The sequence below is a fragment of the Mus caroli genome, chromosome 17 (genome assembly GCF_900094665.2).
Source record: "Mus caroli chromosome 17, CAROLI_EIJ_v1.1, whole genome shotgun sequence".
NCBI lineage: Eukaryota > Metazoa > Chordata > Mammalia > Rodentia > Muridae > Mus > Mus caroli.
In genome coordinates, this window is record NC_034586.1 from 85,490,615 (window position 1) to 85,515,264 (window position 24,650).

Genomic DNA, 24,650 nt, shown 5'->3' on the forward strand with positions numbered 1-24,650 from the left:
AAGAAATGATAAAAAAGCTCTGTAAAAATATTATTAATAACTATGAAAGTATGTTGCATTAATGTTGAAACTCATTGCTATGGAAATGGAAGAAAAATGTCTCAGATTTTATTACTGAAAAGTTGTTTCAAAAGATCCAAAGTATTAAAATAATTACCAGCTGTTGGTTTGAAAGTTACTGATGGGTCATATGGTTGCCAACAACAAAACTTTGTTTTATGAAAACTGAGCATAACCTTTTTATAGAAATTGTATGTCTATTTGTAAGTCAGGATTTGGTAAAGATTTTTTTGTCTCTTTTCATTTTGCATGGTTTTTAAACAACAATCTTAACAATGTTTTCTCAAGGCCTTAATTCCTGCAAGAGACACTATTGTAGTTATCATCTTTCCTGTGAGTTTACTTGTACTAGACACATTAGTTCATAGTATCATTATCACCTGATAACTCTGATATTATTCTTAATACAGGCGAAAGAGAGGGAGTAGGGAAATCACAGCTAATGAGACATTCTTTAGTTAATTACAGGTGTATTTAACTTTAATCCCATTGTAACTTACAGAGAGTGTATTTATGACATCAGCATATATTCGTATTATTCTCTGCTAGTTCTGTAATTTTCCATGAAAGCTACATGGAGTGCCTGCATCTTAAGTGTACAAGCAGAGGGACTGATTAAGTTGTAAAATGCTGAAAGGGGTGTGACAGCATCTTTTCCTGTGTGTGTCTGGGGGTAAGATCTCCTTTCAAATGCATTCTTAAGACTTCATTGTTATATTCAGTGGCAAATTGCTGTCATGTGCAATTTTTAAAGTCAATAAACCACAGTTGTATTAAGAAATATTTTATTAACAAAACAGTAAATTCCACTTGCTTAGCATTTCCAATAATGGATAAATTGGCCTTGCAACAGAAAAACAAAACAAAACAAACCCCTTAGATATTCAGTCACTAGAAGCACTAGAAGGGTATGATTGAAGTGACCTTTCGTTGACTTCTTAGGGATGAACCACCTCACACATTATTTTAGTCATCATTTTTGTTTTTAAAGGCAACACATTACATGGATAAAAAAAGAAGCATACTCAAACAAAAATGTTACAATCGATGTAGTCAGTTTATGCCAGGTAGTGTGAAAACTTCTGTGAACTGCAAGTGACACACGGAACCTGATATGTTTAGTATAAAGATACTTGGGTTGGATTCAAGTCTTTTTCCTTCAAAACATCAGCATCCTCTCTTTTCCTTCTACATTCAGGGGGGTGAGGGGTGGGGGGAACCTGCTAAGTTTTGTGTAGGTCAGTAAAATTAGATACATATTTTTTACCAGCACTATCAGTTTTTATCAATGAGTGAGATTTTAAAATTCTTGCTGGGAAGAAACACTGAAATCAATTATAAACAACAAGCCTCCCAGATGGACCATTTAAAAAGTAACAATTCAATTTATTTTGCCACCATCTTTTAGAATCTGTTCAGATGAAATTAGTTTATGTTAAATAGATACAATGGAATATATATTTATATCTATATCAATATAGATATGTAAATTGGTGGTTTTATGTTCCTTTTTATTTCTCTGGATTTTCCTGAGTAAGACTGAATGAGAGGGGTAGGTAAAAAGACTTGTAAGATCTTTTAACCTGGCAAATTAAATATATATGAAGACTTGAAAGAGAAGAAATGGGTACTGAATTTTAACTTCGTGCCATCTATTTTTTTGGGTAATGAAAATCCTTTAAGACTTCTTACACAATTTTTTGGCAGCTGTACCTCCTAGTGATTTGCTATGATATATATGTATTTCTAAGGTAGTGTTGTGTCTGAAATCCAGGCCACATCTCGGCATGTTTTTCATCAACTAAAGTATCACAAAAGATGTTTTGCATTTTTTTTTGCCTTGTTGATTAAAGCAGATTAGTGGTATCTTTCTCTTTTATGAAACCAAGTATTATTCTTTTAGATGTTTATGTCATGTGATCAATTTTTACAACCTAAAAATGATTTTCTCACCCTGATAATTTATTGCTATGAACATCATTCAAACATTATGCAAAACAAGTGTGTAACCTATACTTCACTACTACACAGTGTATGTTAAACTAAAACTATGTTTCAGTATATAGATGTAAAACCAGAAAAGTTAAAATTAAGTCAATAGTCAACAAATATAGAATGATTTTAGTGGGTAGTAATACAGAATCGAAAGTTGCTGAGAATACTCTTTTAGTTGAGAAAATGCTTACTTTCCATAAAGCTTGATCACACACACACCATGTTCAGAGAATATGTATAAATTTATGGGAAAAAAAGTTTTCCATTGCAGCAGCCAGAGTAAACCAACATTATTTATGTAATGCCTGTAGAGTGATGCATATTTATGCAGCCATGTATGGTGATGGATCTCTTTCGTTTAAAATAAACGTTCCATTTTACTAGGGACTAAGAACTCAAGGTCTCCTGGAATCAGAATCTCAATGAAGCAAATCACCGATTTGTTATAATACCTTGGCACAACTGTCTAACTTCACATTTTCAATTTGTCAGTATTTGTGTGTTTTGGTATTCCATCATATCTGATGGCTGCCTGTGTATATGTGTTTGTGTGTGTGTGTGTGTGTGTGTGTCTGTGTGTGTCTGTGTGTGAATGTTAAACACATATAGAAATATGAGTATTTGGGAAAGAGAAAGTTTTATCTGATACTTAGGTATATATCTCACCTTCTAATTCACACCTTTCATACAAATACTAAAACTTAAGAATGTAACCGAATGAAGGCTATATATGTAAGAAAAGAAGTAGCTGAGTCTTTTTATATACATTCATACATATCTTTCTTAGAATAAACACTACACTGTAATTTTAGTTTAAAAAAGTAAGTAATTGTGGCAATTTATAATGTCAGCAAAAAAATCTGTCTGAAATAATTGTTGCTCCGATGTCATAAAACTCCCTATACTTAGCAACACTTATAACATTGAATTTACCAAAAATGGCTGAAGAGCAGAGATATATTTTGCATTTTCTATACAACAGGCTATAAAACGTCACTTATCACAGTCCAGAAAGCACACAGAGATGGGTTTATATAAACATATGTAATAACATAGTAAGCGTGCATGAAAATTTCCCAATGATTGCATCTATGCCCTCTCATTTTTGTTTTGTAATTTTAGTGTGAACTTGTGCCTTATATTTCACAATTTGAAAAATAAGGCCTCCATAATTTTTTTTAAATTGTTATTCTCTCACAAACAGAAAGGGGCTTTTTTAACGCGTTCCTGCATTAGTCTTCAAAACAGAAAAAAAAAAAGAAAACAAAAAAAGAAAACAAAAAGCCAGCACTTTGTCTCAAATGCAAGTTCCAACCCCTGCTCCAGTTGTGCCAGCTGACCAACTCCTCATAATCTGCAGATGGTCCCACAAGAAGACTTCGTCTCTGGCACTCCCACTGACTGGCTCCTCAGGAAAGCGCTAGCACTTTGGCTGAATCCAGGATCATAGGTAGCTTCTTTGTGTGTGTTGTGTTTTGTGTTGGTTTTGTGTTGTGCCTCGATGTAATACTCCTTTGCTTTATGAATGCGTGCGGTCCTCGCCGTCTTTTAGAACGTTCCAGCAACATAAAGACAAGCAGAGTAAATGAAAACACTGCGGATGTTAGGGAATTTTATTGGCCCCTGTTTTTGTTTTAGTATTTTTTTTCCTTCCTTTCTTCTCTCTTTCTTTTTTTTTTTGTGTATGTTTTTTTTTTCTTTTGAGAAACAAGAGCATGAGATACTTGTTTGTTTGTTTTTTTTTTAAAAAGAGTTTTCCCTCCTGATCGCATTCCCTGTCTTCTTTTGTATGTGCTTCATAAAAAGGAAAGTAAAAGTTTATATTATGTCTCAGATAAAATGAAGACTATTTCTATACAAGTGTCCGTTTCAAATCTTGATATCAGACGTAATACTCCTTATCCTTGTTTTTCTTGTTTTTGTTGGCGCTTTTAGCACTGCTGGGCTGCTTCTCCTTGACCACAGCCCCATTGGACTGTGCTGAGTTACTGATGTAGTTTCGACTCTCATCCACGTGGTATGACCCTTCATCCCGGTTTCTGTACTTGTACATGGCATAGAGGAGGATGAGGATGCACAGAGCGGCTGCTGCGACAATCCCCACCACCATGCCAGTGGTACTGCTGGACTCCCGTATCACCTCTGCAGAGCCTGGGTATGGTTCGCGGCCGCCTACTCTGGTGGGGTTGGCTGTGGGAAAAAGGATAAAAACAAAGTGATTATTGAGTTTCATGGACGCCGGCAAAAATGTTTTAGAACCTGATGGAATAGCACCCAGTACTTTACAGAGTGTTATATCACCAAATAAAGTGTTCAACCCCTCACGGCCTCCGCATTGTAGGGACTCAATCCAAGTTCAGAGGGAGACAGATATTGGCATCTATATTTCCATTCTCTTGACAGATGAATTTAATTAATACCACAGCTCAAATGAGTTCTACAGAACCATTTTCATATCAGGTGAGATATCAGAAACCCAACATCAGCCAGTCATGTTGAAGGAAGCTGATGAGACCTCTGGACACTTAGTGCTACCTCTGGACTCATCAGGACTGCTAAACAAGGGATGTCTTTAGAATTCACTCCACTTTGTGATGGACACGGTATCAAACAATAAAACAATCCAAATATTTCTGAATAGTCCAGTTGTATGTTTCTTAAATTTTATTTCGTGTGTGTGTGTGTGTGTGTGTGTGTGTGTGTGTGTGTGTATCTGTGTATGGTTATGGTTGACGCTAGAGGCCTTAGTTCCCATGGAGTTGGGGTTACAGGGAGTTGTAAAACAGTTGATCAGAGTGGTAGGAACCAAACTCAGATCCTTTATGATATAACACAGTTTCTAAAGCACAGAACACGTGTCTAGCCCTCGCTGCCTGAATTATAAAATATAATTGGAGATACATGATTGTAAATAAAGACAGAACTCTTTTCCTTTGCTGTTGAAAGTTCATTTGTCTAGTAAGGATACCTGCATCTACACATTTACACATTGGCAGTAAGCTAGCGATCCTCAAGCTAAGCTTTAATTGTGTCTGGTGGGGCATGCCTGCAATAAATACTTAGCACTTAGCAGCTTTCCAGAACAATGTAGGAATGTCACCTTTCAAGGTTAGTTTGGGGACAAATTTCATAATGCAACGAATGGTAATAAAAGAGGCAAAAGTAGAACACTTGTCTGGTGTATCAGCTACAAAACCCTCACTCAAACTTCTCCAAGTAGAGGGCAAGTCCTCTCTTGGGTCCAAGTGATGGACTATAGGATGTCTGATGTCTTCTCCAAGGCCCAGGAGGACACTGAAGTTGCCCACAGTACACAAAGAAAACTCTTGGGATGTAAAAGTACTAAAAATATGAAAACAATGGTCAGCTTTGTACTTCCTGCTTCCAAAGCATGGAAGTCAGTGAAAAATGTCTCTCTGTCCTTGACCTCCTACCATTTTCTCTATAGCTTTTTACTTTTTGTTTCTTTTCTTTGATTCTCCATTGTTTACCTTATCCTACAGAGGGAAAAATAAAAGGTTACTTTTCTGCTGTGGTGGGTGAAGAATGCTGTAATTTTCAGAAGTGTGCACACTGCTTTTACGCAGTCTCAAGATTCCAAAGTTACATTGAACATACTTCTGTAGATACATATTTGAGTGTGCATGCTTCTACAATGGTATCTATTAATTACTTGGAAACACTAATGCACAAAGCCCTGCTTTGAAAGTCCGCTTTACAGGTGAGAAAGATTTCTTCAAAGATAAAGGTGTGCAGGTAAGTCTAACTACCTGTGTTCTATCTCCAGATCACAACAGATAGAAGGGAAGAACTTGTGTTTGCAAGTAGTCATCTGACCTACATAAACTCACTGTCACATACATGATCTTACACACACACACTCACTCACACACACACACACACACACACACACACACAATGTAATAAAAACTTTAAAAATAGAAACTATTTGTAAACATCACTAAAATATCTTCAGCATTAGGGCTTTTGCTGTTCATTTCTTTTCCTTCATCAAATAAAGCCTCACCAATATAGCTGCTTATAAAGCCATGGTTCTCAGTCTCAAAGTAGCAAGGGGCCCAGCTCTGCACCTACAGAATGGAGGAAGGTAAAGCCTGTGCTGATTGTGTCACTGTTTTACAAAAGGCCTTGTAATGCTAAAAACCTCCCAGTTGTTTCTGTGGCCAAGGTGGAGAGGAACAAAGATTATAATCCACCCTATTTGATTACAGAATTTAATTTCCCTTCAAAAGCCTGCCGCAGTAACTTTGTCAGCACCAGGCAAACCAAAGGCAGTACTTTCTCTTTAAATACAGTCATCTTTGCCAAAGTGTGCCAATTAGCTCAGCTGCTAGCTTTACCTAAATGACAACTTTCTGTGTGTGCTTTTGGCACAGTGTTCCTTTATTATGGTGTCTCGAGATCTGAAAAGGTAATTGTATTTAAATGTTACCTAAATCATTTCATTCCTGTACCTGATGAAGGAATGCTAAAACACATTTTCACAATAATTTTACTCTTTCAGAAAGAAATGAAGGGATAATGAGCTAGAATCCTAATCATTTAGCTTATTATATTACAACCTCGGGGCTTTAATGGGATTCAAGGTTTAAACTCAGTACACTAACAATGCATGTATGTGTGTACGCACAATTAGGAACTAGGTTAGATATTTTAATGCTAGAATATTAATGTCATTTTTTCTCAAATGTATCTGATATGGCTTTAGAACAACTGTGCAAGCAGAGTTCAACACTGGTATATGCTCACTCTAGAAGATCACAAAGACACAAGCAAACTGAGTTTTGCCCTATAAGCATTTGATAAGCTGTTTAAGAAATGTACTTTCCCATTCTGCAACACCAGCCAAAATGCTGAAGTCACATGAGAGCTAAAAATAGTTCTGCCTAACCCACATTAAGAGAATCTAAATATAATAATTTTTAAATAACAAAAAACACTCTCCAGAAAACTAAAATTGAAACCCAATGAAAAAAAAAAACAAAACTTCTCATCCCTTTTATTTACATTAAAAAATTTAACAGCCTTGAAAATAGGTATTATTATAAAGCTGCATAGACTATATACCTGTTCCCATATCTGCTTGATTAAACAATAATTACTTCTCTTTATGTCTCAAATCTTTCTTAAGGCTAAATGATATATCTATTAACTTTTTTATATTGTCCAAGTAATTATGAAATCTCTCCCCTATAAATGTATAATAACAGGCTAAATTACTTTATATATATTTATGAATTAAAAATACAGTAACTAATGCTTTATTTTGATATTCACTGAAAAGTCTGAGTATACTTCATATTAATTTGAATGTTTTAAATGTATGAGTGATAATGAGGCTAAAACTTCCTATTATATAATGTATTCCAAAAATACACTGAGTAGAAGGGCAGCCATATATTAACCACCCAAGACAGGCAATATAAGAAAAATGGTTTAATCAGAGGAATGCATAATTAATCTATATATTTCATAGGTTAGAGAATTTTGCATTTTCACACTTCATTATAAACACAAAATGCAACATTTCTAATGGTTATAATGGTCAGAATTGCTCTTTTTTGAGCCCCTGTAAAAGCTGTATGAATGAACTTCTCTTTTATCCAATGTCCACTTTGTCACAGCATATGACAGAAATACATGTTTACAAAAACAAAAAACAAAAAACAAAAAACAAATGAAAGCTAGGCAGTAATGGCACTAGCCTTTGATCCCAGCACTTGGGAGGCAGAGGCATGCATATCTCTAGGGCAGCCACAGAGAAATCCTATTTACACAAGCCAAATAATGATGATGATGAGGAGGAGGAGGAGGAGGAGGGGAAAAGAAGAAAGGAGAAGGAATAATAACATACAAATAAGATTTAAATTTAGAATGTTCAAAAATGAACTCTGATAAGAAGGTACATATAGATTGTTAGAGCTGGTTCATCACATTGAGCCTTACAACACACCGAGTCTATATCAGTGGTAAACTCCATGGGACTCATGGTGGTCACAAAAGGAGCCAAGAAGTGGACATGATGTGGTATAACTAGAAATAGAAATGCATTAAACTTCACTGGTCATACATATTTCACTTTAAGGCTCCATGACCATTAAGGGGGCAATGAGTAGGAGAGTCTCCAAAGTATTTATGATACATATGCCCTGACTCATAAAATTAAACAAACAAACAAATGCATGAATTACATGGATGTATGAAAACATAATTCCAACATATTATATTGTGCAAACTTCCTCATGTCTTAGCCATTTCCTCTACTCTGTAGAAAAACATGTGGAATTATATCATCATCTCACAGAATCAGCCAAAGCAAGTGCTTCTTCTACATGAGATCAGAGATTATGCTGATTTTGATAGTAACACAAGGCACTGGATTCTGGTTGGCAATTTAATATAAATGACTGTGAGGTTGTTGGTGGCACTGGTGAGAACAGAAACCCTTTACCAGGGGCAGGACCTGGCCATCAGCTCTTTTCCTTCATATTTTCTTTTCAATGCTTACTCAAAGCTATGAAATAGAGACTCATGTGTTGACCTTAAAGGTCAAAGAAAAGGTGTCTTTAAATTATATTCTCTTCCCTTCTTCACTCTGTTTCTTCCTCCTTCCTTTATCCTCTCCTCATCTCCTATGTCTCTTCTTCCCTCTGTCTACTGCCCTTTATTAAGACATTAACTTAGCTGGGCACTTGGGAGGCAGAGGCAGGCACACTTCTGAGTTCGAGGCCAGTCTGGTCTACAAAGTGTGCTCCAAGACAGCCAGGGCTATACAGAGAAACCCTGTCTCAAAAAACAAAACAAACAAACAAACAAACAAAAAAAAACATTAACTAAACATTTTTGACATGGTCTGTTTTGGTCCAGCACACTGATGAAGAAGTTTATCTGCTTGGTCCACACCTTTCACAGTCTGATTACTATTGTAGACCTTACATGAGCACATACCTTTCAATGTTAGGAAGGCTAACATATTGCTCTATCACCCGTCTCAGAGGAAGACCCACTCCAGCAATAGAAAACCCAAATGATTTGTTATGTCAAAATAATATCTGCCCTTGCCACTTAAATTTTCAAGTGATATTTTTAAATTTTAATCTATCTTTATGTTTGCTGCCTCATGTCTTTCTCGGTGTGTCTTCTCCACCCTTCTCTCCCAGGTCCTGACTTGTCCCTGAGGATGGCTCTTGTGAGGGTTTGTCTGTTGACACTTTCCCCAGTGAGGAGAGGAAGCTGGTGAGAATTGCAGATTTAGAGCTTGACCTGTTGAGATTCTTGTATTATTAAGCAAAGTGCTAACAAATGGCAGAACTTATTGTCAACCTTCTAAGTTTAAAACACAGTATAAAATATTCTTTATTGTCTAAGAGGGGAAATGTGGACCCTTCACCGGCATGATCTTTGTGTTTTATACTGACAGTTAAAACTCAACTTCCAACTTTATTTACAGGTAAAGTTATATGCTTTATCTAAATAGATGATATTTTTTGGCTTATTTTAAACATTCTGCTCTGGAATGATGGTATACACTTTAAATCTCTGTTCTGTGGGGGCAGTGGCGGGTGGATCTCTGTGAGTTCACGGCCAGCCTGGTCTACATTGCAAGGTCCAGGCCAGCAAAAGATATAAGGTAAAAACAAAAACAAAAAAAATGAAAAATGAAGCAAAACCACCTCAAACCGTTCTATGTAGATGGTGACATCACAGCATGGGGATGCATCAAGGCAAGGACCTCTGAATCAACCTCCGGATTCCACTGGCATGTCTTTACCAGTTACACTTTAGACTATGGAAATCGAGAGTGTAAAATTCACAGTGGCTCTGTAAGAACCTTCTGTTCTAAACTAATTATTTAAAAGGGGAATGTTCTGAAAGTAAATAAAATTTCCCAAAATTGTTAGTTTACTATTGGAAATACTGGACACCTTGGTTACTCTTTATGAGACTGGAAAAACAGCAATTATATCTCTTTTTTCTCTTCCTTCTCTTTCTTTTGTTTTGGGGGCCAAATCCCACATTTTCCAAGCTTGGCACCAACTCTATAGCTGTAGCCAAGCTAACACTGACTTTCTCTCCTTCCTGTCTGTACCTTTTAGAGGCTGAGATACGCGCACTTGATCCATGAAATGCTGGAGATTGACCCCAGGCCTTCCCACATGATAAGTAAGAACTCAACCAACCGAGTCATAGTTTAGCCCCTAAATATTCTTATTGAAAAATGAAATGGTGTGTCAGACATGATGGGCTCAGAGGTTAGTGTTGGTATTCTGTCTGCACTCCACCCCCACACTTACCTGGCAACAGCCAGGTATGCTCCTTCCCACAGTTACCTTGCAACAGCCAGGTAGGCATGGCCCACTATAAAAGGCTGCTTGCCCCTCTTCTCTCTCTTACTCTTACTCTTACTCTCTTGCTTTTTGGTCCCTTGATTCCCCCTCTCTCTCCGTTCCCTTCCCCCCTCTCTCCACGTGGTCATGACTGGTATCTACTTCTCTACACTCTCCCTCTCTTTGGCTTTCTCTGCCTCTACTACCCTCTTAACCCTCCTCCCCATGCCTTGAATATATTCTATACTATACTGTCATGTGGCTGGTCTCTCAGGGGGAAGGAATGCCTTGGCATGGGCACACTGAGACATCCCCTTCCCCCATACCTTACCACACCCTCCCTCATAAAACACATTTTCATATCCCTTTATCTTTTTATAATCCCAACAGTTAAGAGTGCATCCTGCTCTTATGAAAGACCTGTGCATTCTTCCTATCACCCATGTCAGATGTGTGACAACTGCCTGTGATTCTAATTCTTGTCTCCACCTTCTGATTGCCACAGGTATTTCACTCGCTTGTACCCACAGTTAACATATAAGTTTAAAAAATAATAAAGCTAGAAAAGAGAGGCTTCTTCAACAAGGGTGGAAGCTGTATTAATTTATAAGTAGAGGGATAAGTATACTGAAGGCAGTTTAATACGTCATCACTGTATAAATGTATGACAAACTCAAAGAATAAATGAAAACCAAAGTGACACTAGACATCCTGAAAAATGGTGGTAGTGTATATAAGCCATTTTCCCATTATTCCCGATGCCCAGTTTTACAGAATTTCAGTCAAATCAATAAAGTGAATAAAATAAGATAAAATAAAATTTAGAAACCTGATCTTCATTATAATTTTTCAAAAGAGAAATGATATGTAAGGTCCCAATCCAAAAGACCTAGTCTGTGGGGTTTCTGTGATAGTGGACAGGGATACTTTATATTCCCAATAATAAGTTTTCCAAGGCAGTGACATGCCATAACATGCTCCTTTTATCACTCAAATTGCCATTTTTATGAAACCATTTTGTACACTTGAATGAGCAGTTCCTCCACTGTAATCTTATTATATTTATGTTGTTTCCAGAATTCTCTTTCAGGGTAAGTGTGTAGTTTTCAGGCTGGTTTTATTTCACCAATATACACTACTAATGTATAGTTTCATCACCAAGCACGACCCTGTCGCATCCAAGAGGAAGCATGTGCCTCTTTATGTGCCTCTCTGTAGACTGATGCCAGTGAACACTCAGCATTTGAGCTTTAAGAAAGACAGCTGTAAGAAATTGCCAGTCCTAAGGAATAATGAATAGCAAAGCATACCAGTAATAAAAATGGAATATGAGCTATGTATTTTGGAAGTGGAAGAGCATATATAGGATCACAAAACTCCAGACTATTCTACATATATCATTTTGGTAACTAGAATTCTTAGGTGGCTATCATATCCTGCAATGATCCTTTAAAAAAAAAAAAAACTGTCCGCAAGATGTGTAGATTGGATTTTTTGTAAAGAATCTTTTAGTAGTCTTCCTGGTTTTATCATAGATCTAACTGAAAGTAATTACATCCACATTTCTATCTCTATCCCATTTAGGAAAATCATCTCTTTAAAATAATCTCACTGGAACAGATCTCCATACTGTGTCTTAGATATGGATGTTATTATAATTTGAGGCAGGCCTTGAAAATGGTTTCAGATCTATGGGGAAGATTTGACTTTCCCCACACCCATTTTCATTAATACTGTGAAAAGAAAATTGGAACTGTAGGCTCATGGGGTGCTTGACAATTGAGATTAGTACAATTTTTTCTCTCCTATGTCTAACAACAACAAAAGGGGGCTATTATTTTTCTCATTTTTGTCCTTCATTATAACATAGGGCAACATGAGCCCTCATGTTGTGATCAGTCTGAAGAAGGCAGACTTATACACCACATTTGCAGCAGGAAAGGCACAGTAATGTACACAATATTTCAACCTATACTGGGGTTTTGTGAGAAATGATAGCTGTTCTGCATTTCCAATCCTTCTTTTTGTCTGTCCACCAATGCCCATGTCCTAAGTCTTCTGCAGGTCACTCTTCATGTGTGAATAGGAGGAAAGGGGATGCAGGATGACTTTTGAGTTTCCTAAGTGAATTAGAGATAGAGAATGAATAAGGGATCAAGACGACACTGCAATCTGATTGGCTATGAGCTATATGATATTTTTCTCTGTTCCTATCCAAACTATCAAATCCCATGCTTAAAGGAAGGATTGGGAGCCACCATTCTGAGGTCAAAAGGATCATTATCTTCTCTCAAAAGCCAGGGTTTTCATGAATAAGGATGCTAGGCACAGAGCCTATTGTGTGCCTTTATAACTGTCACCACTAAGGTAGGGTGCTGCCTCAATAGGCTTCTCATGAGAAAGACAGAACAGCGAAAGACTATATCCTCTATGACTTTTCTTACATGTAAGAGGAATATACACAAATGCATACCATCTTATGTAAGGGAGAACATAGAATCAAGGCATTTTCAGGCTGCTCTATTTACAATCTATATGTTCATAGTGTCAGCCATCTGAACTTTTATACTTTTATAGAATCTTCGTATGGCAATTAAATCCATTTAATTATATAAAAACACTTGAAATCATCATGGTGTACATGAACATACAAGAAAATCTAGCTTCTCCCGGTCCTTGGAGGTTCACTTACAGCTGCCTATTCAACTTTGCCATTTATTTATTTACTTAGGCAGACACAGCCATAGCATGATTGCTATTCCCACATCCCCACATGTAAAAGAAAGTTCTACTTCTCTACTACCCATAGGCTCACTTGCTTTCTTCCTTCCTTCCTTCCTTCCTTCCTTCCTTCCTTCCTTCCTTCCTTCCTTTCTTTCTTTCTTTCTTTCTTTCTTTCTTTCTTTCTTTCTTTCTTNCTTTCTTTCTTTCTTTCTTTCTTTCTTTCTTTCTTTCTTTCTTTCTTTCTTTCTCTTTCCTTCCTTCCTTCCTTCCTTCCTTCCTTCCTTCTTTCTTTCTTTTTTTCTTTCTTTTTTTCTTTCTTTCTTTCTTTCTTTCTTTCTTTCTTTCTTTCTTTCTTTCTTTCTTTCTTTCTTTCTTTCTAAATAGTATGTGTTTATCTTTCATGAAGTGTGCTCTAAGAATCACCTTCCCCCGCCCCCGCTCTGGTATATATGTGCTCTTTTGCTCATACCCCATCACGGAAACCCGAAGTTACATACTTGAATATTTGATTTTGAAGTAGTAACAGCACAGGTGGAATCATCCGGAAGAAGGAAAGATTTTACTCTGTAGAAAACAAACTGACCGGAGTGGCTGCGGAACCATTAATTTGAGAAAGTGAACAGCTGTTTCAAAATGAATGAAACCAAATCAGGGTAGACAGTAGAGCAAGCCGTAAGTATAAAACCACCAAGATAAAAGTGAGATCACTAACAAGGTAAAAGTGCAAGAGAAAAGAGAGGAGAGACAATAACTGTAAACAGGAGTAAATACCTCCAAGATACAGAGGAACATGCGATGATGGATGAAAAGCAAAGAATCCTTTGATGGACGAGCAAGAGTATGCACAGGTAATGGGATGAGGAGGTCAATGGTGTTGCCAATGACTTCCAACTCTTACAGGACAGAGTCCAGGAGTGTTTATGAAATTCAAAGTAAATGAACAGTCTTAAGCATGTATTAGACATTATACTGCAGAGTCTGGAGTGTGCAGAAATTTTAATGAAATGTTGCATTTCTGTTAACCTTCACACCAGTTCAGACTAGTTTGTATGTTCTTTGGAGATGGTTTTCTGTTACTCTAATTCTTAGTATTTTATCTACTTTCCAACTTCTACTGGAGACTGAACACACCTGCTGAAAAGGATGTATGTTTTCTATCAGATTATGGGAAGAGATTGTTGTAAGTTGGTCAATGTTTGGGAATGAAGTATGGTGAATATTACCATTAAGGAAATGTGAAATATTTTTCATTTCAAAGCTTTGAGTTGAGCAAGTGGGCAAAGCACTGGCACTAATATTGTAGATTTCCATATTCTTCTGAGGGAATCTGACAATGAATGTGTGTGTGTGTGTCCATGTGTGAATCTATGTGTTTGTGATGTATGCAAGTCTATGTGTGTATGTGTGTGAATCTGGGTGAGTGAGTGTGTGTTTGTGTGTGTGTGTGAGTGTGTGTGTGTGTGTGTGTGTGTGTATGTGTGTGTGTGTAAGTAGGTATGCATACATGGAGGCTCTGGCTGACCTGGAATTCACTCAGTAGCTCAAACTGTCCTTGAAGTAATGATCCTTTGCCTCAGCCTCCTGAGTACTGGGATTAAAAGCACTGGATGTTTCAGCATATGGTCTTGCAAGCTGGGTCAGTGGATAATGTACTTGGCATACATAAACCCGTGTACCAGGAAAGAACTAAGTACTCAAAGTTGTCCTTTGACCTCTGTATGTGTGCTATGTGCAAACGTCCACACACATTACACACACACAGGCACACACATTCAATAATAAGAAAGCTTGTTAGAAAAGTATACTTTTCCCTCTCTATACATCTGTAACTTCCACTTCCTATAGTACCATGAGACTGAACAGTTGGAAGAAGTAGGATCAATAGTCATTCACACAAACACCACACTGCTTTGTCTAAACTTCCTAATAGACTGTTTATTTTGGGTGTCTGAGGTCACTCAGTCATTCAGTTAGTCAAGTTAGCAAGTTCATTTAACCATTTGGGTTCTTCATTTATGGCCACAGCATGTGACATGTAGAGGATTGTGAATAAATAGTTGATAGCACGCTGTGAGTCATGTTTATCAAGGCAGCTGAGCAATTGTGGAAGTTTTCAGACTTCTCAGACCCTGGATCTAGGAATTTATGAAGAACATGCTCATAGTAGAAATAGGGCACCATGATTCACTGTGTATGTGAGCACATGTGCTTGGATACGTGGATATTGTAACTTCTCCCAGCTTCCTGACAGAAGGTGAAAGCTAACATTTTGTTTTACATGATTTTTATAAGTAAAGGCAGAACTTTGAAAACAACAACAACAACAAAACCCAAAAAACTCCATAGCCTCTTTCCTGAGCCCTCAGATGCACTTTACATAAATATGCAGTAATAGCAAAAGACTCTTATCTTCCACCCCAATAGCATCCATCCATGGTGAATATTTCTAATACTAAATAATCATTAGCAGATGCTCGATGCAGCTCTAATCATGCTTGATTCACTGTAAAACCTGAAGTTATTTTCCTATTTTACTAAGCAAACAATTTTTGCCTTTCCTAGTTAATGCTAAGTAGGCTCTCTGCTGTGTTCTCTGTACATGTTATCAGATTTATTTCCCACATGCCAGAGCTCTGCAGCTATGGGCATTAAAGGAAAGGAAATAGGTTCAAAGAGCTTAGGTAATTTAGGCTTCCTAAGCCTGAGGTCTGTGACTATTACACTTTCTTCTATTTAATGCATCTACACACATGACTGCAGAGTAATCAGTTGTCATTTCGTACCTGAGCAGCTGTTACACATAGCAGCAGGCACCTGCCCTAAGCAGCTGTGTGCCACTGCCTCTCCTAACCACATCCCCTTCTCCTACCGTAGTTTACCTGTCTTTGCTTCTGAAGTTTTGCATGACCTCTGAATGGTCTATATATAATGCAGATGGAGTAAGATAATTAAGGATTAAGCATTAGGTTCTAGTCTAAAACATGTGTTTAACTTGGTAAAAACAGTGGTGGGCAACATATTATCCTTGGCAAATTCTATATCTCTTGCTCAGATCATGATGGTGACACCTGAAGTGTATAGCAACAAGGGTCTCTATGAGATTCAGAGCAGTCAAGATAGCACAATGTCAACTGCTCTGAAATGACCAAAGGTCTTTATAAAAGCACTATGTCCTTATTCTTTTCTCTATGGCTTTCTTACACAAGGTGTTGCTTTGGCAGCTGTCCCAGCAACTAGACAGTCAGTAGTAGACAGTGTTGTCCATGGTTTCCTTAGCTGCAGCAGTGATGATCAGAGACCTTTTCTGTGGAGGGGCAGTTGGGTTTGAGTACTTTCCTTCTGTGAACTGAGGCTCTGTGATGTTAGGCGCCAAAATGACCATCTATACTGAACCGTGTTGCTTCAAACTAGCAACTATAGCACTATAGGTGAGGCATGAGCTTGCTTAACTGAGAAGCATCTGATTTTTATTGGATCAGCATTCCTTGGCCATTATTATTGAAGTGAATTACCCCAGCTTTCATATTTTTATTGTGATAGTCTATTCTTTTAGATATTCAGAAAACAATCATCTATGACTATTCTTTGGTTTACTCTCTGGTGGGACCTATTCTCTTGGAAGTAAGACCTCTTTTGATAAGGATTTAGTTTGGTTTTTAAACTTTCCCTTCTCTTTTCTTTCCTGATCTGATAGTCCATGATATGATCTGGGTGAAATCCAGGGAAGAGTCTTTCTTGTGAGAGCATGCAGAGCCTGAGGTATCCCACTTCCTGCCTAGGATGTCTATAGAACATCCTTTGAAGCCCCAGGCTTCCTGGGTACGAGAGTATAGAGTGCAGGTCTCCTGATTTAGGACTGGATATATTCACCTTGGGTGTGGGGTGTGGCATCTCTATATTCAGATCACGGAGCTATTGTTGACTCAATTTTCTTTTATTGGGAAATATATTCCTTTTTGATTAAAGTATAATAGCCAAGTTAAAAATTTGGATACCTCCCCCAACCCCAGGTGTATTATAGGAGGGCGTATCAGGACGAGGCTGAGAAAACAGGTCAGACAATGAATCCGTTAGAGTGGCAGGAGTTGGATCTTGGATGGGTGGAGATGACCAGTAAGGTGTGTTGTATGTCTCAAAGTATTTGGAATGTAAAGCAGGAAATATTAATCACTGTTTCTCTCAAAAGCTCCTTAAGGCGAAACTCTAGGTTTCTTTTCTTCCCAAAATAAGAAGAGCTGGCGATGTGTACATTTTCCCCATTGCAGCAGAGCAATATCAAGCTGAGGGGCAGACCTTGTCTTACTGAGTTGTAATTGTTCTTAAGCAAGAGCTACATAGTGGTGAACTTTAGAAGTGCTTAATGAAAGCACCTTGCTAGCTGCTAAAATGCCCACTACTAACATTCCCTTTAGGTTAGGAAAGTAGATATATTTCCATTGATTATATGATTTACTCTGTATTTGCTATCTTTTTAAACTTTGCTATTTGCTTATGTACTCCTTATTTGCTAGTACAAATAACAGCAATTTTCTATCAATGTTTTACATGTAGCAGACTAAAATGAGCCCTTTACACTCTTAGTCTTATTATTATCAGCACAATAAGGAATCATATTGAATATTATCCATGCCATTTTGCAGGTGCTAAAAGTCAGGCGTGCAGGTTCAATGATCTGCTTTTGACTGTCCATCAGCAGGATGGACGGAGATTTGAACTCAGATCCCCCGATCCCCCATGTTCACTCAATGAAACAAAAGCTTCTAGCATTTCCAGATATAGCCAATTCATACTTGTTTTTCTTGTTTTAAAAATGTTTATTATTATTTTTTAAAGTGTTTGACTGTTATACTGGTATTTTAAACACATTTTTTTTAAACTGGACAATTTACCGAAGCCTTTCTTGTTTTGTTACTACTACCAGGCTTGTGTAACAGTATGTGACTGATCTGACAATGATGACAGTGACCTCTTTAACATATCACTGTGTACAGTTGAGACCTGCAAGCTGGTGTTAAAGATAATATTTGCTGCCCTTAGGAGCATAAGAGTTGATGGCAAAAAGGCACCTTGGCTCTTCATGGAGGCAGCATCACCCGTGGAGCAGAATTCCAAATATGCCTGCTTATCCCTCATAACATCTGAGGAAATGGAATTCATAAGGTACCATGAAATTCCACAGGACACAAACTTTGTTATCAAAATAGGAATTTGACAAATTACAATAGAACACGGCTTCTTTTTCTAGGGATTTAGGTTTTCAGGAGAGACAGACTCAAACTATATTTTTCTGACTACATTATATTTCTCCTTTCATGGTTGGTGAGTTTTTAGTGTGCAGATGCACGGCCTTTTCTCCTTCCAAAGCACAAGTTACATGTCTTCAGGAAGACTTTGTGGTAATTTAAGATGTTTTTAAATAAAGTTATATAAAACAAGTTATTAATGCTTTTATGCTGAACATATATTGGGTGCTTAAATACTTATTCTGTGGCCCTTAGTGAGCATGTATTGTTATTTAGTGTAGTAAGCCACGGTACTAGCGTACATATATGCATATATAATATTTTCAAGTGTAACCAAAGTTTATGTTAGTGTATATTGTAATTATAAAAGCAGTTAATCATGTGTTGTTTGACACTTTTTATATTTTTTGGACAGTGTCTCCTGTAATCCCTGTCAGCTTGAATTTACTCTGCAGTTGAGGTTGTCAAGGACTGTCTGATTCTCCTGCCTCTTTTAAACGTTAATAAAATTATTCCTGAGCTTTCTTCTATGGACGATTCTTCTATTAATGAGACTAGAAACTAAGATGGGGCTCACATCTACTCTAGCTGACATAATTCTGGGGAAGAGAAACCTGGGCAGTTTACCTTGGGTTGACTCAACAACAAACCGGCTTTCTCCTGTGCTCTGATTTCTAACATTTCTTTCTATAGAGCACTTGCAATTCTACATGCTTTCTCTGGTTGTTTAATATGTAAATATTTTTAAAGCCTCTCTCCAGGTTGAAGACCCCAGTCTACTTAAATGAAGGACCTGGGAACCATCATTTTGTAATGTCAACATCAAAGGAGGTAATGCCTTCATTTTCCAGTCTCTTCTGGGAAAGCTCAGGGAGTGGGGAGGGATGGAGCCCCATACTTTAATCTAGCTAAGGTATGAGCAAGATAAACTTCTTTTGGCTAAAACCATTAGCCCCAAACAATCACCCCACTCCCCATATTTCCATCCTTCCTCTTAAAAACTCTGCCTCCTTGTTTCACACACTCATACATTCTGAGCTCAGGCAGAATTCTAACACTCCCCCCATTACAATAATTTGAAATAAGATTTCTTTGCAGCTTAAATTCCTCTAATATACACTTTCATTCCAACATACAAGTTTAGAAAAGTGGGAATGATAAAGGGCAGGGTTTAGCTTAGAGGTAGTACAGTTGCCAAGGGTAAGAGATGGGGCTGCAGGCTGATCTCAGTCCAGGGAAGGGAGAGAGAGGTGAGTAGACAGTTCAGAGAAAGCAGGGATGAAAGAGGGAAGGAAGGATGAAGAAAAGGAGAATACAAACGAAGTATGTCCCATTCTTCTGTGATGACCATATCCTGTTTACTTTTACCCTAGTATTCTGGAGAATTAAGTTTATATATAGTAAAGACAAAAATAGTCAACCAAACAAAAATTAGCCTTAGGCCAGGATATTGAATGCTAATAATGCATTCATCAGTGCCAAACTTGAGCTACCCAGTCTGCATGATGCCTGGCCTTCCACACTGACTGGGCCTTGTGACTCAGGAGATACTCTAATTTCCTGAAAATGGAATACTTTTTATTCTATCTTTCTGGCTGTAGCTCAAAATTCTCCATTTAACACCAATATGTTGGGGATTATTGGCTAATTAGACTCACTTTTGAATAATTACATAATAAATAACCCGCATTTAAATGAAGAACAAAATTATCTTCCAATCAGGCTCAAAAATGTGGTCTAATAAATGATATATTTCTGTAAATGACTGAGATTACTTATTTAATGAAAAGATGCAGCTTGTTCAATATACATATTTTTATTCCTAATGGTTAATGGGATCAGTTCAATAGAAATTCTTTGATCTTTTCTCAAAATAGCATACTGGAAAACCACTCAAAATTGCATAGTAATTGTAGCAAATTTTCCCTAATGAACAGTAATGCATGTAAAGGACCTTTTGCCATCAAATTTAAATTTATTCCAGAGAATTATTTAAATGAACATTTAAAAAGCTATTCTGTATTTGTGAGGTTCCTAAATTTTTTTAAGCACAACCTGCATTTTACGAAACCCAAAGCCCATTTTCTCTTAACTAGAATATTCAGAAGGTTTTTACCTAAGTAACAGTCTCTCCAAATCTCCCAAACTTAATATTTTCCTAAGGACTAAAAAGAAGAATGAGCATAGCATCAGCCTTCACTACATCTAAAAGACACTATAATTACTCAAACATTTGAGTCCCAGTCTATGAAATGTGACTGACGTCCAATCAAAGTCTGTTTACAGTTGTTGAGCTCATCTCAACTCTACAGCCTCAGACTAAGTATAAAAGATCTCTCTCACATGTGCATGTGTGTGTGTGTGGGCGCGCACGCGTGTGTGTGGGTGTGCGATCACACCCACACACACCAGAGGGGGGCACTCTTCTCTGTGTCCAGTGAAACAATGGCTTGCTTAGTCGAGAAGTCTTTCAGTGATTAATCAGCTATCCATCCTTAAATACAAAGAGATTTGTCACCCTATCCTCACTATTGTAAATATAAGAGGATTTTCTAAATACATTAGAGGAAGGAGGGAGCTAAATTTGTTTTCGTTGGATTAAAGTTATTCACCAGGAAGCTTCCACACCAAAATCATTATTTTTCGCTGAAGGTCTTAAATATCATTATGGAAATCACACTTCCAGATTTCATGTATGAATATGGAGGAAGTATTCTGTTCAACAGAAGACACAAAACTAACATGGATGGATATGATCTAAGAATTTAAGTGAGTTTGTTAACTGAGCAAACCTGAAACAAAAAGGTGTCAGAGAAATCCTTTTCACTAATGCTTATTTTTGTAAGAGATGGGAAATTTGTATACTTTCATACTTTTAGTATCATAAAAATAACAACAGGGAACACTCAAAAACACATACTAGATCAAACTATTGTCATTCAAAATACTTCCTGCTGAATCTATCCACTCAGGGTTGGGGAAGGGTATAGAGGTCTTTCGGGATAGCATTTGAAATGTAAATGAAGAAAATATCTAATAAAAAATAAATTAAAAAAAAAGCACATGTCTTGTATGAGGGGAAAGCACAATAGGTACAACAAGTGGTTTTTTTTTTTTTTTTTTTTTTTTTTTTTTTTACTTTCCAGAGGAAACTCATGTTGAAGGGAATTCATCAGTCAGTGTCCTTGTGCAAAAAGAAGGCATTTCTGGACATCGATGGCCTGTGACCAGTGGAAGCATGAGGTTTCAGCCTGAGGAGAGGATTTTGTCAGCTGTGTTACATTGCCCTCCTGTCCTTTCGTATTCTAAACCCTGACTGTACCAGTGGAGCTATCATCCAATTCTCATCACACAGGGCAGTGTGGCTGGAATCAATTGTAATTGAGTTCCATGTGTTCCCACCCAGGGGGTTGTCCCTGATCTAGTTTCAACATCTAGCTCTGTTCCCATCAGGAGGTCCGAGTGGCTTCATCAGTTGCCCATCTGTTTCAGACAGAAAAAGTAACAGCATTATGTAGAGGGGAAAAATAGCATGGATATTACTTTTATAGAAATGAATTGGAAAAAAAGTAAAAGGTGCCATTTATACTTGATATTATTCCAGGCATTGCAATAATTATCTTAAATAATTTACTTTTAATGCCTGAAATGCAAAAAAAGAAAAAAAGAAAGAAAAAGAAAAGCAGGTCATATCTTAATGCCTTAGAAAAAGGACTTGAAAATCAGAGGAAAAAATAAAGAAAAAGAGAAAAAGTACAAAATGCATGGTGGCTTCTAAGGAAGAAAGACAAATAGCCCTTTAAAAAAATCAAGGTCAAAAAAAGAAAATATCCAATAAAAAAAAAAGAAGCAAGGAGAGAGAGAGAGAGAGAGAGAGAGAAGAGAGAAGTATAAAAAAAAATCAAGGTCTAAAACAACACCAAAATATGTGCTGTGTCTTTATTCCCAGGACTGGCAAACAAGTGGATGCATGTTAGAACTAGGTAACACTTGAACAATGATTAAATTAATAACTAAGCACACAATGGCTTCTTCCTTAAGAGTACTGAGTGGAGTCACATAGCGCTTCATATCCATCCAACACTTAATCAAACTATGATTTGCTGATGCTCAAGAAGAAGCTACATGGCTCGCCATGTTTGCTTTTCAGCATCTTTAGGAAGGGAGCCATCTGAATATCACAGGTGACACAATTTCAGTGGGAAAATTTTTTTTGAAAGTGTCTGTATTTTTTGAAAGTATGTTGGTGGTCTATTTGATAAGAAAACGTTCACATATAAATATCCAGCGAGAGTGAAATACCCAGGCAACTAGTGTGGTAGCTAATTGTGGTGCTCTTACGGTGGCTCTTTTCACTAGCTTAGGGGATTATTGATGGGTGTTGGACAGGAGCTTATCTTTGAAATCTACTGCAATGTGTTAGTGTTCTAAAGACCTGCTTACCTCAAAGTATGATTTGCTTATCTATAAAAGGATTTTTATATAGGCATGTCTAACAGTAACCGAAAATCTCAAGATATTAGCAATTACAATGACCACCAACATTATTTCGTGTTAATATAAGGCAACTACAAGAAAAGAAATATAAGGCAGTGGTGCATTTATTCGAAGAGCCTGTAGAAGCAGGCTCTCGGAACAATATTCAGGTCCAAGCAGGGTCAAGAAAACAAGTGACGTTTCTTAAATAATAGTTGGAAAGAAGACAGATAATATAAACTGAAAAAAATTTAATTGATGCTACTATACAAATAATGTCATTTTGCTATGGGCACAATAGTACATGTAATATTAAAGAAGATCCAGGAAGAAAACCAGAGAATTGAATGGAAAAGTGAATGTTGAAGAATGTTTTATTTATAAAATGCAATATCAAAAGATAATCCCTTGATGACATATAACAGTCTGCAGGACAGATAAGGTCACCAGAACAGATGCTAGGCAGTGATCCCAAAAATGTGGCACTCCATACTTTAAAGTATCTCCCTACTCTAACAAGACCCAAGGAGCAGAAATCTAAGGACTAAGGAGAGAAACGTGGCAAGATAGGAAGTTAAGTAATGCAGGTGGTAAGATAGTGGAAGTAGAGGGAGTAGAGAAGGTTCATTGGGCCAGAAAGCACGTTGTGGAAGCATGAGGACCCCAGGTCAAATCCCCAGTACCCACATTAAAAGGGAAGAAGCCCTGACCACTGGGTCTGGTGATTTATACCTTTAGACCCAAAACTCTAGACATAGAGACAGACAGATCTTTGTGAGTTCTAGGCAAACCTGGTATGTATACATATATGTGTACACATATATGTATGTATATATGTATGTGTTTATGTATGTATCTGTGTATGTATGTATGTATCTTTTCTGTTTCAGAAAAAAATTATAAAATGGTCTTTAATACCTGTAACCCAATGATGGGGAGACAGGCAGGCAGGCCCTGAGAGCTCCTCAACCAGCCAGCATAGACAAAATGCATTGCAAGCTCTATGTTCAGTGAGAAACCTTGTCTTATAGGAATAAGACAGAGGAATGACAGAGCATAAATCAGGATACCTGTGATCTTCCTCTGGTTTCCATGGACAAGTAAACACACACACAAAGTAGTTCTGCATCTTATATTTTGGGTAAGAAAGAGTATATTAGAGAATTATATAAACTTATAGAAAATGTACTTCGTGGGGTCTACACGCTTACATGTTCCTGCTCCATGCTCTGGCCTTCTTATGGGTGAGGATTCAGATACACACTGACAAACTACTAGTAGGCAGGTACTCAAGGTTCTTTAGAGAATCCTAAATGCAGTAAGGAAGAGAGGACAGCAAGACCAACTGGAACACTGATGTTGACAAGATGCTACGTGCTTCCTATTACTTAGGACCTTTAATAAAGCAGCAAAAGTCGGATAAATTAAAAGAAGGAATAAGAGCTGGAGGTTCTTAACAGTGGTTAAGAAGATGTGCTGCTCTTGCAGAGAACCCACATTTATAGCAACCAAGTATGGCAGCACTCAATGGCCTGCACCTCAGTTGCAAAGGGATCTGAGATCTCCTACATCCTAGGGCACTGCACTTATATTCACATATTCATAATCAGAAATATTAAACACGCATCTTTTGAATTTAACACCGAGAAGGGGAAGATAAAAGGGTTATTTCCCATTTTCCAGTATTCTATCTCCTAAGTTTACTGTACCCAAAAGAATACAGACAGCATAGAGTCGTTGCTAAGGAGTGCTTTATAGGACCTGTAAGCAATGCTGGAGTAATTGGAACATTTTGATCAAGAAG

General features: G+C 37.3%; 1 protein-coding gene across 41 annotated transcripts in view; it reads right to left on the bottom strand.

The window, feature by feature from the left end:
- Window positions 1-513: 513 nt before the first annotated feature.
- The window catches only part of Nrxn1 (neurexin 1), a 1,073,594-nt gene continuing 1,049,457 nt past the window's right edge, over window positions 514-24,650 (bottom strand). For all 41 annotated transcript variants that reach the window (XM_029470970.1, XM_029470959.1, XM_029470968.1 and 38 more), the window contains one exon: window positions 514-4,245. In XM_029470970.1, the coding sequence (XP_029326830.1) occupies window positions 3,938-4,245 (308 nt within the window). In that variant the 3' untranslated portion in view covers window positions 514-3,937. The remainder of the gene's footprint in view (window positions 4,246-24,650) is intronic.